The 22,571-nt window shown below is 37.7% G+C and overlaps 2 protein-coding genes across 3 annotated transcripts in view; one reads left to right on the top strand and one right to left on the bottom strand.

Annotated features, from left to right (window-relative positions):
• Positions 1-22,571, top strand: part of LOC118800321 (calponin homology domain-containing protein DDB_G0272472-like) — a 118,589-nt gene that overhangs the window by 29,455 nt on the left and 66,563 nt on the right. The window lies entirely within an intron of this gene.
• On the bottom strand, positions 282-5,708 carry LOC118800322 (butyrophilin-like protein 1). 2 transcript variants are annotated; one of them, XM_036560526.1, is made up of 6 exons: positions 5,570-5,708; positions 4,982-5,044; positions 4,506-4,832; positions 2,031-2,038; positions 874-891; positions 282-496 (listed from the first exon to the last, which is right to left on the bottom strand). In XM_036560526.1, exons 2-6 carry the CDS (start codon positions 4,998-5,000, stop codon positions 482-484), a joined length of 387 nt encoding a protein of 128 aa, XP_036416419.1. In that variant the 5' UTR covers positions 5,001-5,044; positions 5,570-5,708; the 3' UTR covers positions 282-481. The 2 variants fall into 2 exon arrangements, with proteins under 2 accessions (XP_036416419.1, XP_036416418.1); XM_036560525.1 differs by lacking the exons at positions 282-496; positions 874-891; positions 2,031-2,038 and having other exon boundaries at positions 4,239-4,832.

Genomic DNA, 22,571 nt, shown 5'->3' with positions numbered 1-22,571 from the left:
TCAACAAATATTTACAATATTTAAAATTTTTAACCCTTTAAAACCCTGCTGCGTGCTCGACTGGCCTGCCTGCAGTCCAGATCTGTCTCTATCGAAAATGTTTGGCACATCATGAAGAAGAGAATCAGATACTGACAACAACAGAAAATTACAGCAAACAGTTTCCTCAGTTCCTGAATGATTAAACAGTTTAAAGGAAAGGTGATGTAACACAGTGATAAACATGACTCTGTCCCAATATTTTTCACAGATTCTTGTTTTTATTGCATTTTCCAAAATGTCCCAACTTTTCCGGAAATGGGGTTCATATTAAAAATAATATTTTTAATTATAGAAAAAAAAGATGGTTTTGAGAAAATTGCCCACATTACAACACTGGAATTTAACAGGGTTAACTGTCATTGTGTTTTATTTTGTGTCTCCTTTAAAAGTCACCCATAAGCTGAAGAGATTCCTTCATTTTGTTTCAGTCCTCTTCTGTCTATTCTAAGTAACACTGTAGAAGAGAATAAAACAGAGTGAAGATGTGATGATGGTTGGTGTGTCAGTGTGAATCACTGAGAGCTGATATTACTAACAGTAGAGACTCTGCTGATTGTAGCTGATTGAAAAATCTAAACTCAGGTGGAAGAAGAGATTAAAGCAGAGAGTTAGAGCAGGATTTTATAACAGGAGTAAAACTGAACATCTGAACAAATCAACAGTCGTTAGGGTGATGATAAGGGAGTTAATACAGTGATAATACAGAAACAACACTCTAATATTAATATTATATAATACAGAATATATAACATTAACTACTTTATCATTTTCTAATTACAAATTAATAAAACTATTCTCAAATTAATTGAATTAAAAAATCAGTGAACTCACCTCCCGGACGCGGAAATGCTGGAGAGGAGAAACTGATTAGTGAATGAATTTGACCTCCAGAACATTAATTAGATGAGATTTCTGTTTGGATGAGGCTGATTATAAACTGGGCAGCAGTGAAAAACTTTATACTACTCTTATACTACTTTATACTCTACTCAGAGCTCATTGTGTATGTTTTATAATTCACAACTGAACATTACATTTTAGAGACAATAAGCACCAAAATATTTAAGTGTTATAATGAAATTAGTATCCTTTTAGAATCACTGTATCAAAATCCAAACAATCATCTCTATTTCAGTCTGCTGTGCACATCTCCCTCTTCTATTAATCACCTCCTATAAATAGTCTGGAGATGTGAAGCTTGAAGTCATGTGTAAAGAAGGACTGTGGACTAAATGATGCCTCACCAGTCCATCTAGAACTCCTCCACACACTGAAGGAACACAGGTGGAGCTGCTTTGTAGTGGAGGAGAATATGAACTGTTAAACTGGAGCACATGAGTAGAAGAGCAGGCTGGAGATGAGAGAGAGCTGCAGACTGAATAAGAGAAGCTGATCATTCTTAAATGAAGTGAATGGAAGTGAAGGAGATGAGAGGATCTCAGTAATCAGGTCTTTCAGAGCTGCTGACTCTTCATTATTTGCTGCTTGTTGTGAGTCACTGATATAGAGACTCATCAAACAGGCAGATAGTGTGTGTGAGTGTGTGTCAGAAGCTCCTGCTGTGTGTGTTCTGGGCTATTTTCAGTCATGGAGGAGAGGAAAACTACAGTAATGAGAGACACTCTAATGATAATGATGTACTGATGATGAACGACTCAAATATTCCATCATCACATAAGAACAGTGACATCACTCCCAACAGAGCCAGACTGCTTTTATTTGTTGTGTCTTTTTCTCATCAGTGAACTTCACTGTCTCTACATTTCTGCAGTGCAGTGGGATTATGCACAGGAGCATTGTGGGAAGGAAGGAGGGAGATGAAGTCAGCTTTCATTCTGAGATCAGAGACTTTGTTCATCTTGTGAAATTTACCTGAAACTCAATATTATGTAGCTGCTTGATGTCTGTATTGAATGTAGTTCATGTGATAAGAGTATAAAATCAGTCACTACCAGCAGAGAAAGAAGGAAACACAGTTATTTACTTACCCCCCATACTGTGGAATAAAAACAGAAGGAAACACAAAGTTAGTCAAATCTCCATGAGAAACACTTTTACAGTTATAATATTTCAGTCTTTTTAACTCTTTATCTCCTTATCAGAATCTCCTTTTCTCATCTGTACTGTAGTTCTTCATCCTTCACTAATGAACTGTCACTCAGTGCTTTCAGTACAACTCCATGAAGACGTTCAGCTAAACAGTTAAAGTGTAAACCTACAGCAGAAACTCAACCCTTATAGAAATGACTGGTAACACTTTACAATAAGGTTCCTTAGTAAACTAGTAATTATGCATCAACAACTCATGAACTAATATAGTAATTATCACTAATGAATAATGTGTTATGCTTCATTACTGATGAACAAAAATGAGAAGGAATTGTTTTTATTCCTGCAGCAGTTAAAATCAGATGAAGTACATTTACAGAATGAACAGACAGATTAACTCATATAATAACTAAGATTAACTGATATATGAACTAAAAGATGAACTGATATAATAACTATTATTAACTAATATAGTGTCAATCAGGAACAGATCATGAAGGAACATATGAAATAAATCATTAAGAAACAGTAAATATAAGAAGAGAGTTTTGTGTTCTGAAGCTTCATGAATGAATGAGGATCATGAGCTGAAGGAAAACTAATGAATAAACTGAATGAAAGACTAAAAGATGAATCTCTATTGTAACAGTCAGGAGTCGGAGCTTCAGGAGAGCCGAATGCTCAAACACCATCAACACGTTTTCAGGTTTATGTGGAGAACTGAGAGCTGAAAACAGCTCAAATCAGAGCCGTCAAGCAGCAGGTCAGGCTTTTTTACTGTGCTGATCATTCTGGGTTCGTTTCCCAAAATCACTTCATTAACATGTTTTTAAGAAAGTTCGTTAAATAGCGAGTTTTTTCAGAAACACTTCTTCACTAAAGAACCACATAAACTCTCTCTAAATGAACGACTAACAGACCCATCAGTTCCTCACACAGAGCTTCTTTATTAGAGTTTTATGTATAAAATTGTTATGTATTTTATATATAAAAACTATATATAAACAAATCTAAATAAATTATTTTTAATTAATTCAAAATTACTGTGATTACTTTTGGCCTCATCACAATCAGGAAATAAAATGCACCACCTTTACACTCTTCTTCTTCTTCTTCTTCTTCTTCTTATTATTATTATTATTATTATTATTCATGAATATAGGAATAATATGGAATAAAGAATATTAATTAATTTTGTAATAATTAGTTAATTCTATGTATTACATTTTGATACTTAACTGATTTAGAGTTCAAACTAAAACTTTGCATGAGTTCATTAAATAAATGAAGCTTTTTTCTTGAATGTTTGTTGATGGAAATCCATGATGTGTCCTGTCAGGCTGAAGCTGAGCTGGCTTGAAATAACTCAGCTGTAAAACTGTAGTATTGCTGTGATTTTACAGATGTAGAGAATCTTCACCATCATCACCAGATCTACAGGCTGGAGATCACATTCACTCACATTCCTCACCTTAAACTCTTTAGAAGATTATAAGATTAAGATAAGATCTATATTTTATTGTTTTATGAATGTTTGCATGAATTTATATGATATTTATATTGAAAATAGGTCTCGATTAGTTTGTATACAATTTCAGTTTGAAATATTGTGGTTTCATCAAACGGTCAGACGGGGGCGCTGGACTTAATACAGCTCCTGGCGGGAGTGGACATCGCTCAAGAGAAATGAGCTGAAGTTCAGGGTCTGAATCGGAGAACTGAGACCCGCCTCTTTATTGGTGAACTCCGCCCCGCGCGCAACGAGTCTGAACAGTGCGCGAGTCCACAGATACGACTACGAGGTGTGAATAAAGATGCGCAGTTTTGGTTTTATCTCCTCACCATGCGCAGCTCAACTCTGAACACGCCCCTTTTTGTGTCTATAGTTTGTGGATCTGCAGCTTTAATTAGTTAAGAACAGGATTTTTTGTGAGAGGCTGTCAGCAGCCTGTAGTGACGTCACACATTACATATAATATTTTAATAATTAATATACAGTATATTGTGAGTGTTGCATCAATGATCTGACTGCAGTCTGTAGATTTCACTGGATATTTAATCAGTTTCACTTTTATGTTCCAACTTTTTATTATGTATCTATAAATATTTTCTTTTTGATCTTATAGAAGTTTTTTTTTTAGTTCAGCTGCAGTTGTAAGTTTTCCACTGTGCAGTCATGATGTGGAGGTTTAGAGTCAGAGTGAGAAACAGAGTCACTGTTTTTTCTACTGAAATGCTCCATCTGTCCTTCACTCCACATTAACATCATTTATCCTCTGTATGTTTTACCTCCTTTATCTGAACACAACACCATTCTGAACATCTGTGTTTCTCATTTCTGTCTCTTCATCTTTCATTCTGAGACGCTGATGATGATGATGAGTTTATGTAGAGTGAACTTCTGGAATACTTACTCATCCACACTTCTACTGTACACTCCTCTGTTGTGTCTCCATTGGTGACCTGACACAGATAATCTCCTGTATCTGATGGGCTGCAGTCCCTGATCTGTAAGGAGACGTTTCCTCTCTGCAGCTCCTGAGTGAACAGACTCACTCTGCCCTCGTAGCCCCTCCCCTCTGTCACCTGCCCGTTCTCATAGAGACAAACACAGTCCGTCCCCTTAAACCACCTGATCTCCATGGCAACAGCACTGATTTCAGGAGACAGGTGACAGGAGAGAGTGACCGCAGAGGGAGACTGACGCTCTTCATCACGGGGTCCAAAGAGTTTAAACTCATCTGTGTAGAAACACAAACACACACACACACACACGCACATTAATAGTTGTGTCTCGTGTGTCTCCACAATAAAAATAAACTCTCTGATTGAATATTATTTAATGATGTTCACAGTAAAACCTTTTGTAGGTTCTGGAAGTTTAACTTACTGTTTCTTGCAGCCGCCATTTTTATCTCTTTATCTCCTCCTACAGATTCACACTAATACAATCCTACAGAGAGAGAGAGAGAGAGAGAGAGAGAGAGAGAGAGAGAGAGAGAGAGACAGAGAGAGAGAGATTTCCTCACACTTACATACAGAAACACATAAATGATCTCATAATCATAACCATATATAAACTCTATAATGTACTGGTTTTATAGTTGTTTTTCTTTTTCACTCAGGTTCGATGTTCACAATGATCAGTGATCCTGATTAGCATGATATCCTACTTTATCCCTTTAATGTCCTCACCAAGAAAAGAATAATGGACTTTCATATTTTTTATTTGTTTGGGGCTATAATTAAAACAATTGGTGTATTTTTTTTATTATTATTTTTGACCCTACAATTTTTAAAGTATTCACGTCTACCCAATGGTCGAGATGGCACTTTCTGGCGTATATAGTGACTCAAAATGTGCTCTACCAAATGGTTGAGCAGAACATTGAAGGGTTATCCTACTCTGAAGATATTTTCACACTCAGTCTGAAAGAGAGAGAGAGAGAGAGAGAGAGAAACAATTAACTGCTCTTACCTTTGCTGTTCTTCATACAGTTATATCGCTGCTGTTGGTGAAATATGTCCACATTTAAAAATAAGACCGAGTTTAAACTCTCCACTAATCTCACATGCGACTCTCCACTTCAGCGTCCTGAGTGGAAGAAGCAGCGACTACTTTCACTTTCACCTTCATTCAGTCACTGCCTTTGAGCGCCAGTCTGGGTTGCCAGATTGGTTCAAGGATTTCCAGCACAGCAACTTTTCCAAATCCTCCCAAAATATAATTTATCAGAAACAGACAGGGGGGCAGATCTGATCAGATAACTGTGAGAGTGACCAACGAAAAAGCAGGTAAATAAAATATGTTCACAGTTTCCAAACTGACTTGATATCTAATGATGTATATGACAATATTAAAACAAAAACAAACAATATTAATAACAGTGATAACAATGTCATGTGGTTTCTGCTACATATTCAGTAAAGAAGTTCATTTTTCATTACAGTGACAGTTTTTTCTTTCTTTCAAAATATCTCAGTAAAATATCTCAGTAATAATAAAGTGATGATTAAACAGAAAGAGAAAGGACTATTAACTGTTATGTAAAGTCAACAAATGATCATTATACAGAAATCTGATGGAAGTCTGATGGAGTCTCTTTTAGACTAAACTCAGTGTTACAGCAGGAATATTCAGAGAGAGGCTCACACACACCTTCATCATCATCATGAAGGAGGTTCTTCATCAGGCAGCCGTGTTCTTCACACAGTCTTTTGGGGAGAAGAGCATTAATGAGTGTTAAACACAGCTCAGCTAACATCACTACTGTTATCACTCTTATCAACACTTTCAGACTCACAATAAAGCTCTGAAACATTTTGTTGATGTTCAGCAAAGTGATAGAAGTAAATGTGGAATCAAAAGCAGAGCATCAGTGAATATTACACTGTAGTTACTGATAACATTATAAAAGCTCTTTCAGTGTCTTATCAGTGTTTGTTTCTAATGCAGAGCACCGCTGACACTAATGTAGGAACATTTTTATTCACTTTACTGTATATTTCTCCTGTCACACCACTGTAATCTGAGTTGGTAAGTTTCTCTAAATGAACAGTTTCATATCAAAAGTAAATATGAGTTTTGTTTATATGTCAACATTTTAGTTATTCAAGAATTTAAAATTGTGGAATTGTCCTTTAAAATACAGAAATAACTCTTAAACTAAGCTGGATGTTTGAAATAAACACTGTCCAACATGGAGGAAACATTTCTGCTCAGCATCCTTCATTTTGGAATCATTGTGCTAAACAGTTGTTCTACACTGAAAGATCTCTGCATGTTCTGAACATTTTCTGTTGATGTTTTTATGAATTTAAGGAGGGCAGCAGGTTCATGTTATCAGGTTTATATTAAATCATGGTTTTGAACACTTGTTTGATATTGTAAAATGTCAGTGTTGGTTTAATCTGGAATTGATAGTCAGTGCTGAACCTGGTTAATGTTGCTGTTGTACACTTTGGTGGAGGTGCTGTTATCTGTTAACAGCTAAATGAACTCAGTCATTCCTGTTTAAATCAAAATCTCTTCTCTGAAAAGGAAAGAGTTTTAACCCCTTGAACTGCAGGAACTGGTATGTGATCTGCACTTCAGCTCATCTCTCTGCTCACTAACTACACAACTTACATATTAACTTCATAGCAGCCTGGATACCACAGCATTAATAATAATACACTTCGTAACTGATAATAAAGCTGCAGTTTAAGAGCTTCAGTGTCCAGAGTGGAGTTGAATGTGACTGCATGTGTTTCAAGTCTGAATGGAGTGAAGAAACAGTTTAGTTCAGTGTGGAAGAGGCTGGAATGGATTTAGAACAACAAAGTAAAGTCTATTTCATTTTTATACATGCAGGGCATATTTGGAGTAAATAAGCAGTTTACTGATGAGTGACTAACATGGTTACTGTGTTTATCATGATCATTTTTCATAAATATACATTTAATGGTACAATCTTCATAATGAAGATAAATGGTTCTTGGCTTGGATGTACAGTCGTAACTGCTATAACACCTTTACATTATGTGGACGTTTGTTAAAAAGGTTCTTCACACTCAAATAGCATTTACAACAATGATTCTTCAAAAAAACATCCACTGAAAAGATCAGTGGTTCTTTTAAGGCTCCTCACTTTTTGCCAGCTGTTAGCTGTTGGTAGTTGTTTGCCACTGCAGCTGACATGAAGAGGATGCTCACCCTACTGGCAACTCCTCGGCTGATACTGCTTGCTGGGTTTATAAAGAATCTGCATAAGTCAACAACAATTTTGTATTTCAGCAAAACGGCACGATCCTTGCTGCCAGTGGTTAACTCTTCATTTGTTTTTTGCAGGTGAGAAAAAGGGGAGCTGTACCGAATGCTGGATGGTCAGTCGTGAGGGACACATCATCTGTAAATGGCATACAGCCAGCTTTCTCAACCAGGCTTGCTTCTGTGTTTTCAACATACAGCATCAATCTTCAGCACCAAAGAGAAGCTGCATGCACACTGAAATTCATTCAAAGGTTAGGTATTAACACCCGTTTCACATGGAACCATGATTGATGAAACTTGTAAGCTTTTATGTAGTTTAGTCCAGGCCAGTAGTATTAAAATATGTTGAATAAATCAAATTAATTAGAACATATAGACAAAATGCCTCTAATAGTGAGTCCCCATTGTTGCAGTGTGATTTCATATGGTTGCACTAGACCTTGCATTTGGTTCTTGTCTATTGAAGGAGAAACAGCAAGCTCTCTTCCAATCAACCTTCTTAGTTGTTTTCAGGCGTTTAGCTTGCCATTTCTCAATCAATGAAGGAAGTGCTGAGTCCAGTGCAGCCATGTGACATCACTCTCTCAAAGTGCACTCCAATGGCAGTCTACTAGTAATAGGATTTAGTTTTAATAATGAGTTACACTAGTAACTGCTTAAAAAGTAAAAGTAGTCATAGCTGTTGTAACATGTTGGGAGATGAGACGGAAGGATATGTGTGTGGGCTAGCAGTTTTATTGTTGTCCATGGAGAAAGTAGCAAAGAAAGAACCAGAAACAAAAGAAAAATGAGGAAAGCACTAAAGAAACGAAAAACACCAACCAAGGAACAGACCAAACCAAGGGGAATAATAGGCAAAAGAGCACCTGAGAAACACCTGGGGCTAACAAGAGGGTGGGGCTAAAGACTACACCCAGGTGGGACAGACGACTGAGGAGGAGACAGACCAAAACATCTAAAGCACATGGAACAAGATACAGACGGGAAGATAAAGGTGGACACAGACAGAAACAAGGAAGGATAAAGAAGGAAAGCAGGAATATACAGCTGTAGACTGCTGTACAAAGATTGATGTCAAAGTTCATGTTTATGCTGACATGCCATCCAAAGACAGCACACTTTAAAAATATATATTTTTTATATGGGTAATTTTAATTTGCTGTTCATTTTCATGCCTAGATGCTTTTCTTTGTTGAAATTACATTTTCTGATGTGAAACATGTGCAATGGGTTTGCAACTGGAGTCATCAAGACTTTATTTACAATAAAACAAGATAAACTGCAAGATATTCTGCTTTTTTCTCTTTTTTAAGTCACATGATTTAAATTGCCATGTCAACTGTTCACTGGAATAATGAACTCTTTCATGCATGTTATGTTTCTGAAAAGATTAAGAAGCAGTAAAAACATAATGTTTTTTATCAGTACAGAAAAAAATCTGTAGCCATACCTGTCAGGAAAGTTAGTGCACCCCTCATCAAAAAAGGTAATGGACTGTTAATTTCTAGCAGCATTATACTGTAAATGTACTAAATTACAGTTATATCCTGTTTTTGTAAAATAAGCCATTATACCGTACATTTTTACAACAGTAGGATACCGTTAATTTAATTTAATTTTACTGTTTTTTACAGTGATTTTTTTTACAGTGTGTGGTGTGACCTCCCCTTGACCATTACAAAGCAGGGCAGTGTGATTTGGAGGATCAGTAAAAGAATCAGCTGAATTACAGTAGAAAAGGAAAATGAATGTTCAGCACAAACTCTAATGAACACCAGACAGAACAGTAGACTGTGGTGGGAGTGAAAAGCTCTTATGTGAGTCTCTGTGTTATTTGTAGCTGACATGATGAGGGTGAGTGTGTGAGTAAGTAGATCTGTCACACAGTGTTGAAGAAACACATCAGATAATGAGCTCATTTAGAAGATCAAATCTACTTTACATGGTGAGTTCAGAAATGACTTGTCACACAAACATGAGTTAGAAGAAGTGAATGGAAGTGAAGGAGATGAGAGGATCTCAGTAATCAGGTCTTTCAGAGCTGCTGACTCTTCATTATTTGCTGCTTGTTGTGAGTCACTGATATAGAGACTCATCAAACAGGCCGATAGTGTGTGTGAGTGTGTGTCAGAAGCTCCTGCTGTGTGTGTTCTGGGCTATTTTCAGTAATGGAGGAGAGGAAAACTACAGTAATGAGAGACACTCTAATGATAATGATGTGCTGATGATGAACGACTCAAATATTCCATCATCACATAAGAACAGTGACATCACTCCCAACAGAGCCAGACTGCTTTTATTTGTTGTGTCTTTTTCTCATCAGTGAACTTCACTGTCTCTACATTTCTGCAGTGCAGTGGGATTATGCACAGGAGCATTGTGGGAAGGAAGGAGGGAGATGAAGTCAAAAGCTTTCATTTGTTTACCGTGTGGGGAAACTTTTAGCTCCAACATTAAGCCACTGAGTTTTCTGCTGCGCCACCTCTGCTCTCCCCAAACGCCCTTCTCTTCCGCTCTCTCGCCCCTCCCTCTCCCTTGTTTACTTCTTATGTGAACTCCTAGACAGGAGAGTAACACTCTTTTTGTAGGATACGCGGGAAAAGCTCATTAATATTCATCACTATTGAAGACCGTTTGGAACAAAACATGTTTAAACACGGCCGTTAGCATGTTACTAAGCCTATATGAACATAACCCTTCATTTTATTTGAATTATTAATGATACAGTAAGTGGAGCTCTTAGCTTTCATGGCTACGCTGAGCCGAACTTATCAGACGTCTGAGTCCTGCCAGACTACAAGACACGCCCACTCGGTTTTTCGCCTGCTTTTTCAAGATAGTGCAGCATACTGAGATAAGTTAAGGGTTTTTATAGATGACTGTGTGCTAAATACCTCCTGCTTCCATCCCTCAGTTTAACATGTTTTTACCAAAGTAGACTGATCATATTGTAATGTGTGGGGTTCTCAGAAGGAGCAACATTGTTTGTAATTAAGCAGAAGTGCACCTGATGCTTGTCTCAGCTTGTCTCAGTCGTTACACCACTGATTATTTAAAAGTGTGTTCCTGCTTTGTAATGAAATCCTGCAACAACACTGTGTCAGAGAAGTTTAACTTTTACTGAATTAACTCAAAAGTGCAGCAGATATATTTCGTATTGTTTGGGTCAGTTAGCTGACAAATTAACATTATAAAACGGGTAGTTCTGGTCCTAAAATCTGATCTGCGTTCAAAGCCGTTCTGGTTCTGCTATGTTTTCATTACAGCACAGTCCCACTTTTGCTACTCAGGCTTTAGTAGAAAGTGTTTGTAAAGAAGCCGTTTGTTGAGTTCCTCTTTAGAGTCCGTCTAATGAGCATGTCTGCTATACACCATACACTGATTTAATATAGTTAATAAACAAGCATTTATAGTTTAAAGACTGAATGCTTTTATTTTAATTGACTGAATAAATATTCTAAATATATTCCCCTAAATATATAATAAGTAACTGTATTCTGAATGCTGCCTTCTCAAAATGTAACATGGACTGAATACAGATACTTCATTTCTGTATTCTGAATAGTTTTCCGCTACATCCCAACCCCGTTTGCAGATCATTGCACATCATGAATACATTCCTGAGGTGCTTCTGTAAGTTTTCATTCCAAACATGCAGAATCTTCTGATTCTACTTGTTTATTCAACTGAACTCAGTCAAACAACTAAGCATGTTTGAGCTTCTGCTTTGTTGGAACGAAAACCTGCAGCCACACCGGCCCTTTGCAGAGAAGACTGGACACTCCACCACTTTGGTTCATTTTCAGTCATTTGTGATTTTATTTGTACACACACACAGACACACACACACACACACAGACACACACACACACACATCACAGCAGATTCATTGATAAACCCAAAGGTGATGTTTATGTAGATTGAGTGGAAATAGAGTTCTGTTGTGAATATAGAGTTCTGTTGTGTGAGAAGCTGAAGTTTTAGTGATTTAATTCAGTTCATTTTCAGCTTCATACTGTACTGATGCTGTACAATCTATATGCTTAAATCAGCAAAGTACTAAACAATCTTACCACTAAAAATGTGCATTGTTGGGAGAGTAATTTGCATATACAAATATATTTTTTTACATTCACAAAACAATTTAATATTCATCATATCTACAGTGCAGATTATTAATCATCTTTAATAATCATTCAGCACTCCTGCTCTCTCTCCTCTCCTCTGTGTGATTCTCCCTGAACAGCTAATATCTGATTATCACACTCAGCTGCTTTCCATGCTGCACCTTGATCAAACTGAACAAGCTCAGGCATCAGCTGCTGTTTCCAGCCAGAGGCTGCATGAAGCTTTACATGCTCCATGTAATGCAGCAGCGACTGGAGCTGCTCACAGAACCTCCATTTCTAAGGTGCTGCTTCACATTCACTGCAGTCCTAAGAGCTGATCCTGAATCAGTGATTAAAGGCAGTAAGTGAAGCAGTCTGATCTCTGCTCTCTCTGCATTTGAAAGTACTTAAGACTATTTAGGTTTGTAAACTATATTTGTATTCAAACAAAATTAAGAAATCAAGGCTAAGTATTCACATATTAAAAAAAAATTGCATGTCATGTAACCTAAAAAATTTATTAAAAATCAACATTATGGCAAACAGACTAAAGGCCACAGACTTTGAGGTGGGTGTAGATATTTTAGATTTTCAATATTTTTTACTGATTCTGTATTGATAATATTGTTATAAAGAACTTTATGTAATGTAATGTATCTTGAGGTATGTTCTGTATCAAACATTTTCAGTTTTTTTTATTTTTTTTTTATATGTACCCAAAATGGGTAATGGATTCAAACTGTAACACTCAAACTTAAACCATACACTGACTATTATCATATAAATATTTGTTTTTACTGAGTTAAAGGGTAAATTGATTTTAATTTAAAAAGATTTGAACTGAACAAAATGTTTTGATATAATTTCAATATGTGTATCGAGTCTCACTGCTGAGGGAAAAACTCACTCATTCTGAGCTCCCCTTCTTTATCAGCTGCTACTGTTTGTTAAATCAGTGCATCTGCTATGAAAGTCAGTTAGGAGCTCTCACTGGCTATGTTTACATGCAAAGATTTTTGCCAGTCTGATTGAATACAATCTGATTACAGATTCAGACTGAGGCGTTTATATGCACACTCTACTCAACAATCTGATGGAAAATCTTCGTTTACATGCTCACTACAAGTAATCTGATGGAAAATGACGCGCGTGCGTGGAGTAGCGCTTAGAGTAAACGTTACCATGACAGCGAACATCACGTGAGGTCCAGTCCGCGTGAGATGAGTTTCCAGTTGGCGCGCTTGTGTTTTAATTGCTTTAAAATGAGGTCAGACTCAGAAAAACGTGCTTCATATGTACTTATATAGGAAGCGGCGAGAGGAAGACGTCGTGTTCTGAGACACATGGTCGTCCGTCCCACCGCCGTCTTTTAAAGATCAGAGCTTAAACTTCGTCTCCTCTGCTGACCAGTTTCTGCTCCGCCATGCTGAGCGGTATAAACTTTCGCCATGACGCGACGCACATGCGCAGAACATACTTACACGTTCCGATTGGAATGTAATCGGATTCAGGCGTTTACATGGCTATTATTGTTCTATTTAACAGATTATTTAGAGGTTTACCCACCTCGTTGAATTGGATAGAAATTGTATTCCGAATGATTGAGGTGTTTACATGGACGTGTTCTATTCCGATTGAGCTATTAGTCGGATTATTAACGGATTATCAGGCTGCATGTAAACGTGGCTACTGATCTGACTGAGTGAATATAACTGGATCTCTGCCCGTCCACCAAAAGAGCCGCTGTGTTAACCTGCTAAACGGTCCTCTAGTGTCCTCCTGATGATCATCTCCTCCTGCGGTGATTCCCTCTCTGACTCCCTCTCTCCATCTTGGCTTTTCCTTCATACGTCTCCCTGATCTCCTCCATCTCCTGTCTGTGTCTCTCCTCCATCTCTCTCTTCTCCTTTTCAGTCTCTTCTTTCAGTCTCTCTAACTCCAACTGAACCTCATTCCTCTGGTGAATCTCCACCTCTCTCTCCAGCTCTACCTTTCTTTTCTCATCTCTTTCCTCTTTCAGCATTTCCTCTAGTTTAGTTATTCGCTCTTCATGCTGATTTATTTTTGTATGAAAGTCAGCAGTTGATTCTGTAAACTTTAGGAAAGTCTCCTGTACACATCTCTCAAGTTTCTCTCTAGTTTCTCTTTCTTGTCTCTCTCTCATCTCCTCTCTTTCTCATACAATTCTTTTCCCTATATCTCTGATCTGAGATTCTGTCTCCAGGTAGATCTCACTGCTGTAGAATTTCTCTCTGTTTCCTTCCACCATCTTCTCCATCTTCTCCAGCAGCTCTGAGATTTGAGAACCATCTCCACTCTCCTTAATATTGAGACAGTGAAACCTGTTCCCACATTTCTCTACAAGTCTCTAGACCTCCTGGTTTCTGGACTGGATAAACTTTTCAATGTTCTTCTCTTGGACTTCATCAGTAACAGTGAAAAGGATCATGGTGTTCCTCCAACATCTCTCTCCAAAGATCTCCTCCATTTTCTCCAGCATGCCTCTCTCCTCTCCTGTAGACTGCTTCACTGGTATGACTAGGAGGAAAGCGTGGGGTCCTGGGGCAGATAGACGGACACAGAGTCCCACGTCCTGTCTCAGCTCCTCCACACTGTAAAAGGTAACACTGCTCTTTACTTAAATAACATTAGTGAACTTTACTTATTTCATACTATCCTGGTGATTTAACTCATGTAATTTAAGTAATGTGCTCGTTTTATATGAAAGACTTCTAAAACTAAACACATTTGAGTAAGTGAAACTACACTACACACTTTCGAGCTCTGCAGGGCGCATGTCCAGAGGAGCGATGCAGGAGAACCTTCCAGACATTGGACTTACACGTGGGAAGCAGAACAACTTCTGAGTCTTTAGGTAAGTTATTCAAACTAAATACTCATTCAAATTTGTTAGCTATGGTTTCATTACTCACAACTGCATTTTCGCAGGCCATATTTTCTGTTTATAGCGATAAACCGAAAGTAAATTCATGATAGGCTAATGCTAAATTTGACTAACATTAGCCAGCTAGCTGATACGCCACATAGACACAGAAAACCCTAGCCTACACGTCCATGATTTCTCTTTTATTCAGTTTTATTAAGCTATGTTTTTATTAAATTAACTTGAAGTGATAATTTGATAGGCATATTTCCAAAAAAACGTAGCGCTTGGCAGTGAGGGTGCGCACATAGCTAACGAGCTTTTTTGTGCACGCGCGTAGTAATGGGGAGTCAGTCCTTCGACTCAGACACGATTGAGAGTCGGGGTCGACTCATGGTCAACGACTTTAATAGTCGAAATGCTTGTAGTTGACTCTTCAATTCTGTCAGAGTCCGTTCTTTTTCTTTGTAGCTGGCTTGAAGGACAGTTTGACGGAGAAGCAGCACAGGAAAGAGTTTAAGTAGTTTGAGTTTGTTTAATTAACGTTAGCAGCTTTAAACAATGCTGCTCACTAGAGCTTCTTTTTCAAATTCTGATCCATCTTAAATGGCGCTGCAGTTACATTATGGCACTGGCACGCCGTTTTGGTAACTGCTGCATCTCTTAAGGTGGAATGCGAATACGAAGCCAACGAAGCAAACTTTTGTATTTACTTTTAAAATTTTACTCATGCACACACTGCAGTTTATCCAACCTACAAATATCATAAACATTTTACCTTTAATGATAATTATTCTTGATGTGATTTGCATGCCAATAAATGTGGTTAATGTTTTCTGAACTAGAATGAATGCTAATTTAATACTTAGATTAAGGTATTGTGACCAGGTAATACTGTATTTGAAGGGTGTAGTTAAGCCAGAATTCTTGGTTATTTCTAAATAAATACTTTAATTACAGAACTAAAAAATGCAGGCTGTATGTAGTGAGTTTTTGCTTTTTAGCAAGAAGAAAACAGGGTGTCTACAGCCTGTTTTGTGCAACAAACCCCTAACAGTGAGTTGACAGACTCACTGTAGGGGTTTCTTGTTTAAACTTAATTTCTGTTGATGTGTTAAAGGAAAACTTTAACTTAGCCAATGTTTATGTAAGCACAAGAATGACTGTTTCATGGAACACACTTTACTTCACATGTGAGTAGCTGTTCTTGCATTGATTTTAAATCTACATGACTTTAAATTTGAGACGATGTGTTCTTTTTTTGCAGCTTCAAGACAAAGAGCTAACACAAATGCAGTGGACATGTAAGTTTTGCAAGTTTGCGTTTGGAAAGAGAGGGCACCTACTTAGACATTATAGATTGAAACATGGTGGTCACACAAGAAGGGTGCCAGTACCATGTCTTCATATAGAGTGCCTTTGCACATTTGTGCATTCCCAACAGTGCATTCCCAGATCAAAGACAATCCTAGTGATGCCACAAAAAATGTGTTCCACTGTCAACTTTGTGACTTTGAAGAGCCATGCACAGAAAAAGATTTTTTTTCACATTTACGTACACATATTCGGATGTGCCAAAAAGTCCAGTGCCCCTACCAGGATTGCCATTTTGAAACCAGTGTCTATACCACATTTAATGCCCATAAAAGCAGGAGCCATGATGGCCGAGAGATACACAGCAAGCTGCAGTTTAAACCAGGAATCTTAACACATACTGAAAATGTGGTGGAAGTTGCTCAAACTGAAAATCAAAGAGGCACAGAAGAGAAAGATGATTTTAAAGATGATGATGATTTTAATGATGACAATATCGATGACTTGCAGTGTCAGCTTAAGCATAATTTGGCAGCCCTTTTCCTTAGAATGCGGACAATACTTAGCATATCTGAGACTGCGTTGCAAGATGTAATACAATAATAAACCAGATAACGGATCTCTCAGATTCAGAGGAGAGTACTCCTGAACCACTGTCCTGATGCGGACATGTCTGTAGCTACGGAAATAGCAAATGCAGTCTCAGAGAGCATGTCTCAGAGAGTTTAATGTAATTGTGAAACACACTCAGAAAGGAGGTTCCCTCTCCACTTCATGCAAAAGAGCCTCCTACATGGTACATGAATTTAAAATCGTGGAACCTTCAGTTCATTACAACTGACAAGCAGCCGGTTGTCTACGTACCTGTCCTTAAAATGCTCCAGGCTTTGTTAAACAAAGATGACATCTTGGACAAAGCTCTCAATATCGACAGTAGTGATTTACAAGGATACAGTAGTTTCAGGGATGGTTCACGTTTCAAAGAAAATACCTTACTAATGGAAGAAAGTTTCAGAATTGCCTTGTGTCTTTACATCGATGACTTTGAGATTGCAAACCCGCTGGGCACCTCTAAAAAGAAGCAGAAAATTTGTGCAGTGTATTGGGTACTTGGAAATCTACCCCCCAAATTTCGATCTTCCCTTAACTCAATACAGTTAGCCCTTCTTTGTAAGGTAAACACAGTCAAACAGTGTGGGTACTCTGAAGTCCTTCGTTCACTGCTTCAGGATCTGGTACTTCTTGAGAAGCATGGTGTATATGTGGAAAAACTGGGAGCAAGTGTCAAAGGAACCGTTTTGTATATCGCAGCAGACAATTTGGCTGCTCATTCATTGGCAGGATTCCAAGAAAGTTTTACACCTGATAAGATTTGCCGCTTTTGCATGGGTACACGACAAGAAATACAAGATAAAAAACTTGGGTCTGGTTACTTTTGCTTAAGAACAAAACAAGACCATGACTGGCATGTTCAGGAGGCCCAGCAGAATACTCAGTTTGCAAAACAATATGGCGTGAAAGGGAGCTGTCCTCTGAGTGATAACCTACAGCATTTTCATGCTGTTGATGGATTTCCTCCTGACATTCTCCATGATTTGCTTGAAGGTGTCATTCCTTATGAATTGTGTCTTTGCATTAAGGACTTGATCAAAAAAAAGTTCTTCACTCTGGGGATGCTGAACAGTGCCATAAAGGAATTTGCCTATACACATTCAGACAAAACCAACCAGCCTCAAATGATTTCTAAAACATTTCATGCCAAAGAGACTATTGGGGGTAATGGCCATGAAAATTGGAGCCTGATCAGACTGCTTCCCCTGCTGATTGGTCACTATGTCCCTGAGGGAGATGAGTCATGGGAGGTTATAATGTGCTTGAAAGATGTTCTTGAATTGGTCATGTCTACTAGGTTTACTGAGGAGACACTCCACTATCTGGATTTCAAGTTGTCCGAGCATAGGGTTTTACTTCAGAAGGCATTCCCAAGTTACAGACTCCATCCCAAGTACCATTACATGGAGCATTATCCCCATCTTATTCAAGTCTTTGGACCACTTGTGGATGTGTGGACGATGAGGTTCGAAGGGAAACACAAGTTCTTCAAAAGAGTCATTCTCCAAGCGTACAATTTCAAAAATGTTCCTTTGACATTAGCTGATAGGCATCAGAAGATGGTGGCTTACCATTTGGATTCTGTTTCATTTTTTAAACCAGCATTGGAGCTGGGCAAAGTTGAGAATGTCATAATTTCTTCCTTTCCAGTCAGTGTGCAGCAGCAATTGTTTGCAAGATGTGCACTTCAAAACACAGTCCTTGCAGCAGCATCTGTCACCATAGATGGTATTAAGTATGCGGCTGACATGATGGTATCTGTAGGCTCATGTGCAGGCCTCACAGAATTCAGGCAGATTCAGAAGATTTTGGTTGTGGATACTAGTGTTTTGTTTATTTGTAGACAGATGTTTGCATGGTATCATGAGCACCTTAGATCATATGAAGTCTGCAAAAGTTCATGTTTGCTTGTAACCCAACTGAAAGACTTCAATGATGTCTTTCCCCTGTCTGTCTACAGAGTGAAGCGCAAACTGTTTGTTGCTCTGAAGCATTACATTTTGTGCTGATGTCATTATTTTCATTCTTACAGAACTATGGACCAATCCTGGCCAGTGAGGGTAATAGTTGGTGAAAATGACGTCCGAAAAGTAACTCTCTGTGAAAGACCTCATAACGTGGAAGAACTCAAAACTAAGTTGAAAAATCAGCTGAATCTGCAGTTTGACTTAATGCTTCATTATGAAGACCCAGATTTCAACAATGCTTTTCGCAACCTCACAGATATAAGTGAATTGCCTAATAGAGCAACTCTAAAGATTATCGCTCTGGAAAGTGTAATTTTAACATTGTCTTCAAGTACACTGTCTTCAGCCAGTTCATCTGACACAGAGATACTGCCTCGCAGTGAGCTGACCTTACGTGAACACTGGCCTTCTACATTTGAGGTGCCTTCTTTCTCTGTGGATATTGAATATAGACTGAGACAGGGAAACCAAATTTACATGAGAGATGGCAAACTCATGTCAGTTTCACGAGACATGAAACATGACATCCTGCAGAAACTTGCTGAGGAGATGTACAAGTACTCTGCTTATCCACAAGATGAACACTTTACTGAAGTTGCTAAGGCACTCATTTCTAAGCACCCTTGCCTTGCTGAGCCAGGGTCAAGCACAGGATGCCACGGATGGAAGAATAGTTTAAAATTCAAAATGGGTCATCTTCGTTCCAAACTTTGTAGATGTGGAATGGCGGATGTGTCAGTCAATAGTAACAAGAGAACACGGCAGAATCCAGATGGAGAGCCACCTTCAAAAAATCTGAAGAAACCCAGGAGAAGTGAGACAAACTTCCTGCCCAATTTCCCACAGGGTCAGGATGCATCAGCACTGGAAAACTCCAGACAATTGCTTGAAAATGAAATGAAGAAAAGGACACCAAATGCAGCACTTGTGAGTCAGCTGATGAACCAGACCTTCTCGTTGAGACGGAAAGAAATTGTGGAAGAGCAGCCTCCAGTGAAACGCATGTTGGAACGCTGGCCAGCACTTTTCAGAAAACAGCAGGTATGTTAACAAATGTATTTAATGTAAATAAAATAAAACATACAAATGACATAAGCAGTGAACATTTTGTTTCTACCAAAACATTGTGGTGTAAAACAAATTATAGCTGTATTTGTGTTTTGTGCTTAAAGGTTTTTGCAGAGTTCACAAGGGTGGCAAGTAAAGATCTTGAACAAGACTTTTTTGAGTCCTTGGACCGCCACAGCCCACGATTACTTGAGATCTTTAAATCCAAGAAAGGAATTGTTGGCAGGACACTTGCAGAGATCCTTGCCCAGGTTGAAATGAAGGTAAGATATTTTAGGAATTGTGAAAGTTGTTACTTTTTATGACAGTGATCCAGTTCTTTAAGATTTAGTCTTTTTAAGATTAAGTCTTTTAGAAGAAGCTGTTTTTTCCTTTAAGGTTTAGATTTGTTAGTTTTTCTATAGCTTTGTCATTATCAACAAATTACTAACATGAAAACCGACCATGAACTGTCATAGAGCACCATTGTTTTCCCAAAAATATTAAAAGCAAATTAACTAATTGTTGCGCTGTGTAATGTTTCTTGCTTTTTTAATAGTCTTTGCCAAACAATGGAGCCCAAATGCAAAGACAAGCTAAACAAGACGGTGAAAACACCAACAATAGGATTTCTTGATAACAAAACAAACCACACAAAATCACAATTATTTTTTAAGGAAAAGCCATTTTTCTCCTTTTTTCTTTGAGAAAATGCTTATTCTTGGTTTGTTCTTCCCTCATTTGTAGACCCATGATGTTGTAGCAATGCGGACCGCTGTCCTACGTTGTCTTCCAGTATTTCTCGGGGATGATGGCAGTGATTTTTTTAAAGTCTTTGTTGTAAGTATTACATAAAAGATTTCGGTTTTACCGATGAAGGTCTTTGCAAGGATAAATTTAACCTTAAATTAAACCTGATATTTAAAACCTTTATTTTTGTCTGCAGGATTCAGATGCAGTCACAGATATCGTCCAGATTCCTGTTGGGATATTGACTGTTGTGCCTGAAGACAGCCAGCAACCAGGTCCAAACGCCCTGCACCTTGAGCCATCCAGCATTGGCATCATACTGGAGGGTAGCATCGTTATGGATAACATTGAAAGCCATGCTCAAGCTATTTGCCTGACTTTTGGACTAATTTATAACCTTCATTTGGACTATCCCAAAAGACTAAAGAACACCTTTGACTTCATTCAGAGGGTGATGCTGAACCTGGGAGTAGGTAAACTGAGCTAAAAACTTCAGAGCTTGAAAAATGCACTTTTGCAGTAGGCAGCAGGTATGTGCGGCTGGCATATTTAAATAGCAGATTCCTAGATACTTGATTGGACTGTTCAGTGTTTTTACATATTTACAACTTAAAGCCACAGTGTGATTCTTACTGACATTTACAGTCAGTCAGATTTTGATTGTCTTATGTTTCATTTGAGTAAAACAGGTTGAATGTTCAAGGCCATCTAACCTAAATTAGCTTGTTAAGTCTAAGTAAAAACCTGATTGTGTTATAATTAATTTCATCAGTCTTCTGGAAATGGAGAAACAGACCACGGTGCCTGCTTTCTGAGTTTTTTTTTTTAACTCTTTAATCTTGTTTCAGTTACTTTTATTTGTGGGACACAGTACTCTTAAAGTGTTAAATTATTTGAAGCCTACATAAAAGTAAAAAGGAGATGGATTTCTATTCTCTTTTCAGATAGAAAGTGCACTGTGCATTGGGTCATAGTATAAATGTACTACCTTTATGTTTTAATGAAGTAAAAGAGAGATTTTTTTTTTGGCTAAATTTGCTAAATTCTCTTCAAAGTTCAGATGGTCACAGCTGTGCTCTCTGATTATTATAGTTGTTAGGTTCTGAAGTAGTTGGACTTGAGTATGCAGTTCATTGAAATGCAGTTAAATTTCGGGATCATCAGAAGTCATCAATGTTATCAGCCACCTTTTAGTTTTTGTTCAGCACTTATAGCTATGCTAGTGGAAACTTTGAGCTTAGTTAAATGCATTAAACATCATTGAACATTTGTTTTTGTTACATAAACTGTGCCAAATGAGCCATTCTTTAGCAAAGTCAGGAACAAAGATTAAGACTAAGGCTTAGATTAAAACTTTTGTTTTAAGACTTTTAAAATATTTCAATTGTCTTAAATGTGGATGTTTTGTTTGTAAAATTGTATGTGTTTCCACAGACTCTTTAGGCTGAGGTGTGCAGAATGGTATTTTGTTAAAATAAAAAAAGTACTGCTGACTTACAATTCTTTGTTATGCTTACTTTATTTTTCTAAGGCAATCGGTTTCCTAAATTCTATTAAGTAAACAGGACTCTTTTGTCAAGTCAGATTAACTTGGGTTATATAAGTTGCCAACACTTAGGAATGACAATTTACATTTACATGCTTTTTTAAAGTTGGAACAACTCAACTAAACTGAGTAAATACAACTTTGTATTAAGTATACTTAAGTGGTAGACATAAAGTAAACGTAACTTGAAAATAATAGTTATATTTACTTAAAAATATTTACTTTAAATTTTTCAAGGCAACCAGTTTCCTCGATTCCTTTAAGTAAGATCAACTTCTCAAATTTTACAGTGCAGAGAGAGTCCTGCTCCAGCCTGGCTCCTCTCTTCTCTGCACAGGATGGTGTTTCCTGCTGCTCTCTTCCCACATCCAGTCCTCCCCAGCAGCACCAGCCTGAGCTCTGATACAGGAACTAACTCTGCAGAGGCTGAACTAGATGATTCTCCACTCACTGTGAATCAACAAGAATGAGGAAATGATTCTACAGTTTAATATCCAAT

This window comes from Colossoma macropomum, unplaced genomic scaffold (genome assembly GCF_904425465.1).
Source record: "Colossoma macropomum unplaced genomic scaffold, Colossoma_macropomum, whole genome shotgun sequence".
Taxonomy (NCBI): domain Eukaryota; kingdom Metazoa; phylum Chordata; class Actinopteri; order Characiformes; family Serrasalmidae; genus Colossoma; species Colossoma macropomum.
The sequence above is the reverse complement of the archived record's forward strand: the minus strand, read 5'-3'. Positions and strand labels throughout refer to the sequence as shown.